This window comes from Papilio polytes, unplaced genomic scaffold, assembly GCF_000836215.1.
Source record: "Papilio polytes unplaced genomic scaffold, Ppol_1.0 DF824169.1, whole genome shotgun sequence".
Classification (NCBI taxonomy): Eukaryota; Metazoa; Arthropoda; class Insecta; order Lepidoptera; family Papilionidae; genus Papilio; species Papilio polytes.
This window is the reverse complement of record NW_013525035.1, coordinates 4715555-4726382: the sequence shown is the minus strand read 5'-3', so window position 1 is coordinate 4726382 and position 10828 is coordinate 4715555. Positions and strand designations below refer to the sequence as shown.

The window sequence follows — 10828 nt, the reverse complement described above, 5'->3', positions numbered from 1 at the left end:
TATTCAATTCTACTTGAAGGAAACTTACTTCAAAGTAAGGTAGGTAGCGATATAATTATTTTAAATGCATATATTTTTTTAAACCTGTCGAGGCTCGAAAATTGACAAAACTGTTCATTTGTTTTTTTTTTTGCAAACACGACCAAATTCCTAACATTAAATACTCAATATTTATTTTATATTCATAAAGCATTCTCTATATGGAAGACGATAACATAGTTAACTTTCATATACCAATATAACCTTAAAAATAAACTAAAAATATAGCACATATAGTAAAAATACATGAACGCATCGCAACGCACCCGAAAAAGCCTACAAATCTCAAATTAACTCTACTTAAAAATTAATTAAAAAAACTCTAATAAACATCAAAAATAAAATACGTTTCGAATATATTTGGCACATAATAATAATTGTGCGTTATCCAATGTTACAAGATCTCTAGGTACGTATGATGTCGTTTTTGTTAGAGATCTGAATTAATTGGGTTTAAGCTTTTCCATGCTTGGCTTGTTCCTCGGCTTGCATCTTAGTACGCAATGCTGGCACGTCTTCGGGAATACGAACGATCGTATGGAATTTCTGAAAAAAAAGCATTTAACCATTATTAGTCAAAATCAGTGAATCCGTTCTTGAGATCACTGCCAAGAGACTGACATAAATAAAAAAAAAATTCGTTATCTTTGACGAAAATATTTGATGTTTGTGAAAATGCTTTTGCCACAAAATAAACAGATACTGTAATTACATTAACTATATAGATAATTATTTTACATTTAAAAGATGAAATGGATATTAAAATTGCCTTTCGGTCTAATTAATTCTCCATGAAAATTCCAGATGTACAAACCTCCATCCTGGTGCCGGGGGTAACGCGCCACAGATACACCATGTACCCAGGGATGCACAGCATAGACGACAGCGCAGTGAACCATCCGAACGCGTGCGACCACCACGGGTACTCGTAGTTCATGTACTTTATAGGCGTCCATTGCACCAAGTTGAAGATGAACACGCTCTACGACATTTATATTATACTTAGTAATATATCCTTAAGTCATATAGTCTACATCAGGCCAGGCCATTTAGTCAACTACAGAGACCTAGGCCCAGACAGTTGATTGACATCTTTGAATTTCTTAACTCATTCTTTCTTTCTCCTTGATTTTACTAACATACCTAAAGTTCTTCATATCTTTAGATTGTTGTCCATACTATCCCCTTCTAAGTTCACTTCTCCTACCCATCTTTTGCAATGAATAATGACCTTAGTAGAAGTTAGACTAAAATAAGATAATCTCATACTAACAACATAAAATGTCATTTTAATAGAATAGGTACTCACAATGCAGATAGCCGGAGTGAAGCCGACCCAGCAGAACTTCCACCAGATAGTCGGGTAGTAGCCGATCATCTCTTTGATACCGTCATAGAAGCGATTGACTCCGAACGCCCACGAGATAGACACGCACTCGAAGAAGATCAAGAACAACAAACAGAAGCCAGATACAGCATACGAGTCGAGGATTTGGAAGACGTACATACCACCCTGGAAGAAAAGAAAAATACTATTATTATAAACTTGAAAACTGTATTAGAAATAAAACTCTTGCAATATTGATATTCAAAATGTATTAACAATTTTGAAACGGATAAAATTGGCCACGAACATAAATTGTAACTACATATATCTTTAACAAGATCGATTCAATTTAAAATGAACTTTACGATCATTAACCATTACTTAGTAACTAATGAATTGTGATAAAATGTGACTAAAGCGGACTCACCTCAGAAATACAAGACAGTCCAACCAAATATGAGATAACGCAAGTAATCGCGATGAATATTTCCTTACGCCTCCTGAGGAGTTTGGGCCACTCGTCGATGACAGCGGTGATGAAACCTTCCATGGTGCAGAACTGACTATCCAAGCCGATAAGGAGGAGCATAAAGAAGAACAAACAAGACCATAACGGTGCTCCGGGCAGCTGGAGAACTGCTGATGGGTAAGCCAGGAACGCCAGACCAGGACCTGTAATTAAGATTGTTGGTACAGTAAGGAAAGCTGGCAGTGTTAATTTAAAAGCTATAGTCATTTGCGCGTTTTATATAACCAATAGCACGTAATTCATTGTGGATGTTTGAAAATCGATGTCGTATCGTTTATTTGTAAGAAGAGGAAGAATTTCCTTTGTTGCAAAGAGCAAGGCAATTGTTCTGTCAAAACACTGCGAATTTTCGCGACTGTACAATATTTGCTCTGCACCGTGTTTCCAGGGAATATTGTTGTTGACTATGGCCTAGTCACCCCTTATTAGGGTAGGCTCCGAGCCCCTCGGTGGGGACGTATAGTGAGCTGGCGATGATGATATTTCCAGGGCTTTCTTAGATTCTACAGCTATTAAACAAAATTACCTGATGCTGCAACCTCCTCCACTGGCCTCTGCTGCTCGTGCGCCATAAATCCTACCACTGAGAATATCACGAAACCAGCGAACATTGACGTACTGGAGTTCACGGAGCAGACTATTAAAGCATCCCTGAGAACAAACAAATCAATTAGAATTCAACAATAACATTATAATCTAACCAAGAAAAAAATACCCTAAGGAGCGCCTCAATTATTTTACAACGTCACTTATGGAAACAGCAATATGGAAAAGTCTTGTAACATGTAGATTAGAAGAGACTTCAAGATAGAAAGTATTTGGTCCTACAATCTAAAAAACGTTTTTTAAGTAGTTATTTAGTTAATAAAGTTACTTACTTGTAAACATTGTTAGTAAACTTATTGTAGCTGCCTAAAGCGACCAATGTTCCCAGCCCGAGGCCGTAAGAGAAGAAAATTTGCGTCACCGCATCGATCCATACTTCCGATTCGAGAAGTTTCGACATGTTCGGCATTATGTAGAACTTTATACCTTCCATTGCTCCGGGTAAAGTGATTCCTGAAAACAGACGAAAAATCTTTAAACATAACAATAAATTTTAATTAGTTATATTTCCAATTATATGCAAATATACTTCTTTGTATTTAAAATTAAAATTCTACTGTATATTAAAATTAGTTATATAGATTGTTAATACCTCTGGTTCATTCTGAATTTATTTTATACTGCACTAAACTTACCTCTGATCAACAGCACGGTTAGTAAAAAGTACGGGAACAGTGCTGTGAAGTAGACAACCTTGCCGGTCCAGCGCACGCCCTTCCAAATGCAAAAGTAGCACAGGATCCAAACCAATAGCAACGTGCCCGCCAGCTCCCAGCGGATGTTACCAATGTTCTCGATGCCGCTGGAGATCTGCAGAGCTCGACGTCTGCCATAGATAGACAATTTGGTGACCCACATGTCTTATTAGGGTAAATAGGCTTAAGCCCCCGATGCATTAAGCCCCTCTGTTTTCGTAGAGGTTAACATCTGTACTTTGTTTACCTATCTACTTCTCTATTGTTTTGTATAATCAGGATATAATAATTGGAATTCCTGCTGTTTTCTTTTTTGTATTTTAATTGTACATTAGTAGACTTTGTCAATTGTTTAATAAAGAAACATTTCTATAGGTTAATTTAAATACAAAGCTTTATTTAAGTGCAAAATATGAACACATTAAACACAGCAGTGCCATACTTATTACGTCTTAACGTTATAGAACCTCTATAATAGTCAAGTTGAAAGCTGCACAATAGCATATCGATTTTCTGTCTCAGCAAGTTATTAATGAAAGTGTCACGAGCAACTTCAAGTTAAGTTAAACAGATGTTAATTAAATTTTGCTTTTCTTGCTTCGGTTACTTTGATTAATCATTTAGGGGAGAAAATAATTAACGAGTATAATAGAAATATATACAAAATGCCTTACAGTGTACCTTTTTCTTTGATTTGAAAAAAAAATGTGTCTTTAGATTCCAAAAGTAAATAATAATGTTTGAACTACGCAAAAAATTAAGTTTAACATAAACTTACTCCCAAAATTCTTTAACAGGGTCAGAAAGGAGAGCCTTGCTGACATTCTTCCCATTGAGGGTGCAGAGAGTGGTCATATCGAAGTTGGACCAGCAGGTGAGGTTCTTCCTGTCGTAGGGGTTCACACAGGTGACTGTATTCCAATAGTTATCACAAGTCCGCCATGGCACGTCTAAGAATAAAAGAAATAGACTTATTGGATGAGTTTTCAACACCATCTGTTGTAAGAAATCTCAAAACGTGGTAAAACAAGAATGTGTTAAGACTGAATGTGGATGGCTACAAAGGTAGTGGAAGACCGAAGAAAGTATGGATGGATTGTGTGAAAGAGGATATGCTTAAGAAGGGAGTGGATTCAGATATGACGGTTGACACAAATGTATGGAAGAGCAGCAGAAAACTGCTACTAGAAAAAACTATTACCTGCTCTCATCGACATGAAGAAGTAGAAGATAGCCCAGGCCAGGATCACGATGTAATAGACGTTCATCCAGCACGACATCACTGCAGCCGCGTATCCAATACCTGGTTTTATAGAATGGTGAAGAAAACTTAAAAGGCAATGAGTAAGCGACATTAACAATCGTGATCACTTAAATAAGATTCAAAATGAAATGAATACAGTCTTAAAGTAACATTTCTAAGAGAATCCTTTGATGAAATAATACAAATTCCTATGTCGAAAATCTCTTTGACGATTCTATTCTCTTTGTATAAATTCCTTGCAATTATTAAGAGAATTTAAGTAATTAGTAAAAGCAGTTTAATTTTATTTCATCGTCTTTACTTCAACGATTGTTCGCTACGTATAAATTTTACTTTTAGATAAACATTTCGTTAGCAGTACGTATCGATTATCGAATTTCTGTTACGCGCTCTACCTCGAGTTCTTCAAGATAATGTTATGATCTCTCGTATTATGGACCTTTCACTTAAAAGCACTTTTTACGACCAAAAATCATTTTTCAATAAGTTTGAATATGAAGATAGTCAACAACATAGACTATACTTTTGAGTTCTACACTTTCTCATTATAATTTTAATATTGTCAATGTTTGTTAGAGTTTATAGCCTAAACTGTTGAACGGACCTTGATGAAATTCGTCACAAATGTAGAGTATAGTCTGGAAGATAGACTTAGTTCTCTTTTAATTCCTCGCAGACGAATTCGCGGTCAACCTAGTCTATACTTAATATTAGAAAGATTTCTATTTTTGTACGTATTGAAATACATCAAAAAGTACTGAATCGATTACAAAAAATCTTTCACCATAAAAAAGCAACGTTATCAGTAATTGACATATACATTTATTATGTTTTAATTTTACGCAGACAAACTAACAACGAATAGTATTATTTAGAACGATTTAAGCAACTTACCTTTGAAAATTGGTGCAATCTTGAAGACTCCTAATCCTCCGATCGTGAGCATCTGTCCCATAGCCAGCTCCATAAAGAACATCGGTATACCAGCGAGGAAGAGGGTGAGGAAGTAAGGAATGAGGAAAGCACCACCACCGTTCTTATAACAGAGGTACGGGAAACGCCAAACATTGCCAAGGCCGATCGCCAAACCGATGACGGAAAGAATAAAGTCCAATTTACTGGCCCATGATCCTCTCTCGGGGAGATCTGATTTGGTAGCCATTTCACTGTTGAAAATGTACAATATTATTAACAAGACATTTAAAAAAAGAGTATAAGGTGGCCAACAAGCCATCGGCTACCTGAATTCGCTGAAATAGCGAACCCACTGCAGCCCAATGAAGTTAGTAAAAACAGATGCATTGTCTTTAACTGACGGAGACGCACAGAGAGGGGACATAATTTGTTTCAGGAATTCCATGGAGTAAGTTAATTTTAGTTATATTTAAAAACACTTTAAATTATACAAATCATACCTAGGTTTACTAGTCCCCTGCACAGTTAATTCTATTTCATCACCGCGTGACTCATTCTTCGTCTCCATCTCTACTTCTTTTCTTTTCTTAACTCTCCAAAACTTTTCCGTATTTACAATCTCTTTCTCTCAAGTTTCTCTGTACTCAGTACTAGTTCTCTATCTCAATTCTTCTTATTAGAAAAGTAAGTTAACATGTTTAGCTTACAAAAGTCTAATTTTGTTTCTATGTGAATCTGTAATAGAGAAAACGCTGTTGAAACAAAAGCAATTTTTTTTATAACATAAGGTGGCAAACGAGCAAGCGGCCACTAGAATCCGCCAAAATGGCGAGGCGACCGCTGCCTATAGACATCCGCAATTGCAGATGTTTGCCTACCCTTATACGACGGAGGAGGAGACGCACATAAAGAGGACATTTCCCCTTCCTAGGCATCTCCTCCACCGTCAAATCCACTTCCCCTTCCCATCCTTTCCTCTTAAGAAAGGGGTGGGAAGGGAAAGGGACTAAAATCAGGGCTCCGGCACCACACTCATCAGACGAAACGCGGAATCGCTTCCACTTCACGCCTGTTTTCTGTGTGGTCGTGGTATTACACCGGGCGAGCCGACCCTGCAGTGCTAAGATGTTAAAGCGGGCACTACCACTGTTTAAAATGCAAATGAGTAAACTATTACATCTTAGCAGTAAACTGGGTATTGTTCTAATCATACTTCATAATAATATCATACTAATATAAACGCGAAAGTTTAGATGGATGTTTGTTAGAGTTTGTGGCCTAAACGGCTTAACGGATTTCAATAAAATTTGTCATAGATGTAGACTGAGTCGCGGGCGAAAGCTAGTATTAGATATTTTACATTGTGATAATAACATATAATTAACAACGGTAATTATTTAATAACTTAGTAAAAACTTCAAATCCGTTCAAAAACTTCAAATTTCACTGTTTGAACAACCAACGTCTTTTAAAATTTCATAATCTGTGTTTGTTGTAAAAAAAAAAATATAAATCTAATTAACAAAATGTTGAAGTTGATCAATGAACACCAAATATAAATTTGCCAATGTTACACGACATAAAAACTACACCAAAAACCTATAAATCGAAATTAGATATTCTGAACATAGTATGAGAATTCCAATTTATTTCTTGAGACAGGTGTATTTTATGGAGAGGTATTTCACGACATCGCTATCTCTCTCTAACACGTCTTAAGTCCAAATAAAAGACCGTAAATATCTAATCTAAATAACTCAAGACTGACAGATGTTAGGATAATAAATTATAACCAAATACAAGTACCAGTAGAGTAATAATAAAAGTAGTGTTTGTTCGTGTATATCTCGAAAACAAGTGAACCGATCTGAATAATTCCTACTGCATTAAATATATCAATTACTAAGCATGGTTTTGGGCTACTTAACATCAAGGTAGCACCTACAGGAGCTAAGTAAAAAGTAAAAAAACAATAAACATCCTTAAATATCAAGCAAACGGATTTACAAAGAATATTAAATGAAATCTATAAATAAAATAAACTGCAAGAAATGGCCATAGACTATTTTAGATCGCTAAATAACAGGTCAGCTTGTTATCTTGTTTGCAGAATAACTAATAAGTGACCGATGTCACGACAATATGATGATGGATGTGCAAACTGAATGAATGAATACTTGAAATAAGAACGAGAAACAAACAAGGACTAACATTAATTAACCTACGTAGTTACCGTTCTTGCAAAAGCTTTTATATTAACTTAACTATATGTAATTAAGTTACACCCACATGAGTTTAAGAAGAAATGTACTCACTGTGGTATGCTTTTTAAACTTTAGACAACTCTGAAAACCTCGTGTCAGAAAATACAATAAAGTAGTAATGATTCGACTGTAACTGAACTGGAGATTATTTATTCGGTAATTGTTTTACGGATATAAAGTAAATCTTAGTAATCTTTATAAAGAGTGTGCACACCTTTTTCTAAACTATCGCACAACTGTTTAGTCTCGCTTTGATTCCTATAAGCTTATATGGGTGTGCTCACACTACTCGATTTTTACTTGTGCAACTAAACAGTTGAATTGGCTGCGAAATAATCGACAATCGCACAACAGTAGTTTAGTCAAAGGTTTGTGCCCGCTCTTATTCTATAAAAATATAGTTTTGTATCATATCGTTTGAAAAATAAATTAAAAAAAACACTTACTAAAAGAACAAAACACAATCACACACACTAGAATTTAAAGCACAGTACACACAGAATCCATTGTCACAGACACTACAAAACGTTACTGCTTGAAACGAAACGTTGAATCCCGAACGAAACTACAAACGTCAAACGCGAGGGCAATATGGCGGCGACTTTGACAGCTTGGTTAGCGTGCGCTCGCGCCACATGCTTGGACGTGAATGTGATAGTAAGGATCATGGCACCTAGACCTGACACAGGATGAAATACATGTGAATCGACCAACTGTCAGACGTAGAAAGAATTTATGAGCTTATGAACGGTTAGTTGATGGACAATTTGGACCCTCCGGAAGGCGCGCTGGGGATCGATTGCGGGGCAACGCATATGATTTGCCTGGTTGACATTGTTACGTTGTATACCTATACTCTATCTATATTTTAGTACAAACACACTACGACACTGAAATACAAGTCTAGTTTTAATAAATTTCAAATCTTAAAGTATCAATCATGCCAAACAACATAACATATAAGTCCTAACATTGGATACAAATGAAACTTACATTAAGGGGGCCTCACTACATTAATCTCGTCTAGGCAATTCCTACACCTTGTTACATCTAGCCCAAATAGTGTGGACGAATCGTGGACCATCTCGAATACTCAAAAACTTTATAACCAAAGGAGGGTAGACAGAAGATGTAAGATTTAAATACATCACAACATCCACTCTTAAAACTTAATCCACGAGTTGTGACCAGACATTGCATATGAAAGTAAAATAATTACAAAAGCAACTAAAAGCATTAAATACGCTGATTTTAAACATTTCTACAATATTCTAAGTACAACAATGTATGCTTAGTTTACTTTAAAATTAACTTTTAAGTGCGTAGCTTTAACAAGATGACTTACTTTCCCGCCACTGCGTCGTTAGTTTATGACGTGCTCTCACCAGCCCATCCCGCGGGAGACAAAGGACAATTCCAAGAGGTAAAAGGACTCCTTTCGCGCATGCGTCGTCATGCCTCCAACGCTCTTCCCACGAAATTCACAGCCACCCTGAAACTACGTATATCGTACGGTACATTGCACGAGTATATTGCATTCACCTTTTAAGGGTGTGCCTACAATAACCACATTAAAATAATTGATACCATTTTTCAATCATTCTCGCAAAAGAATCTATAGTTCTTTTAGTTTGCGGAAGTCTATTGTTACTTCTCGCTGCTAATTTGCTCTTTAATAAAAAACTATAATGTCCGTGGACCACGGATCGTGGACTTCGTAGAAGATGCTAATACACCTCTTCTACTTTGATACTTGCTCTTTGGTTTCGGTCTCAGTACTACTGTTATGTAGAATATAGCTATCTCTATTTTTTCAAAGATAATGAAAGGGATGACATAAATTTCTAGTTAATTTTGTATTTTATATTAACAGCAGTGGTTTTGAACAGAACTTTCTAAACGTTCCCGATACAAAATCGACGTTTATAATATTCAGAACTTCTCTATACTAATATAATAAAGAGGAAAGATTTGTATTTTTGTATGTATTTGATTCACATGAAAATTACTGGGTCGATTTTTTAATAATGAAGTAAATGGAAATTTTAATTAGATTTTGACCATTTAGTGTCATTTTTTTATTAGATGCTGCATTGTTCTATAAAAAAAATAGTTACATCAATTTTACGTTTCATGGCTGCCCCTAATCATTTCCCGCCAAAAATCTACATTCCAACCTCACAAATATCTCGCATAGTACAGGGATAGCTTTAATCTTCTAAAACAATTTGAACCGTAACTTCATACAATAAGATTTATTTTGCTATATCACCAACGTTTATTCACTTGGAATGAAATGTTTTAAATTAAAATTTTAATCTTTGTTCTGTACTTGGCTTTTGTTTTAGTTTTTGTTAAGTCCTACTAAAAATAATGACTCACATTTTTCATTAAGATCGCAATGTAAATGATCATGTTACGCATTTTAAAGAAAAAATTACACCAATTAATTCAAAAGCATAATACGATAGACTATCGAAATCTATCTTTATTAATCAATAATTACAATATTCATCAAATTCTTAAAAAAAATAAACATTAGAAAAAAGCAAAATTGTAATATACGATGATTTACATTGGGATTATTAACTTTTGTTAGATATAAGTACCTAATTAGAGAACTATCATATTAAAAAAAACATTTTTGAATACGTATGAAAGTTAGAATTACATTTATCAAAAACATTTATAACCTCTATCCATTATCTATACTAATATAATAAAGACAAAGATTTGTATTTTTGTATTTATTGAAATAACTCGAAAACTACTAAACTGATTTTATAAATTACGAACTGTTGCCCGCGACTTCGTCCGCGTGGTATTAGAAAACATTCAAACTATATAAATTACAAAAAGTTACGTATCCCTCGGGAACCGGACATTTCTCGGGGATGAAGCTTATCCCATGTGTACTCCAGACTTTGTTTTATATCTGTGCCAAATTTCAATAAGATATGTTGAACTGTTGCAGAATGATCGAGTAAACATTAAAAATTAAACTAATGAATCCCACGGGAACCGTAACTATTCCCGGAATAAAAAGTAGCCTATGTGTTCTTCCAGACTATGCTCTAAACCTGTGCCAAATTTCATAGAGATCCGTTCAGCCGTTTAGGCTACAAACGTTAACAAACATCCATCCATCTAAACTATCGCATTTATAATATTAGTAAGATTTCACCGTTG

The 10828-nt window shown here is 35.1% G+C and overlaps 1 protein-coding gene across 2 annotated transcripts; it reads right to left on the bottom strand.

The window, feature by feature from the left end:
• Positions 1 to 265: 265 nt before the first annotated feature.
• Positions 266 to 9035, bottom strand: LOC106111318 (sodium- and chloride-dependent GABA transporter 1). Of its 2 annotated transcripts, none has more exons than XM_013293344.1 (12): positions 8985 to 9035; positions 5876 to 6110; positions 5355 to 5626; positions 4398 to 4499; positions 3975 to 4146; positions 3137 to 3327; positions 2774 to 2954; positions 2422 to 2546; positions 1794 to 2038; positions 1349 to 1552; positions 854 to 1021; positions 266 to 585 (listed from the first exon to the last, which is right to left on the bottom strand). In XM_013293344.1, exons 2-12 carry the CDS (start codon positions 5941 to 5943, stop codon positions 493 to 495), a joined length of 1821 nt encoding a protein of 606 aa, XP_013148798.1. In that variant the 5' UTR covers positions 5944 to 6110; positions 8985 to 9035; the 3' UTR covers positions 266 to 492. The 2 variants fall into 2 exon arrangements, with proteins under 2 accessions (XP_013148798.1, XP_013148797.1); XM_013293343.1 differs by lacking the exon at positions 8985 to 9035 and adding an exon at positions 8086 to 8307.
• Positions 9036 to 10828: the final 1793 nt, after the last annotated feature.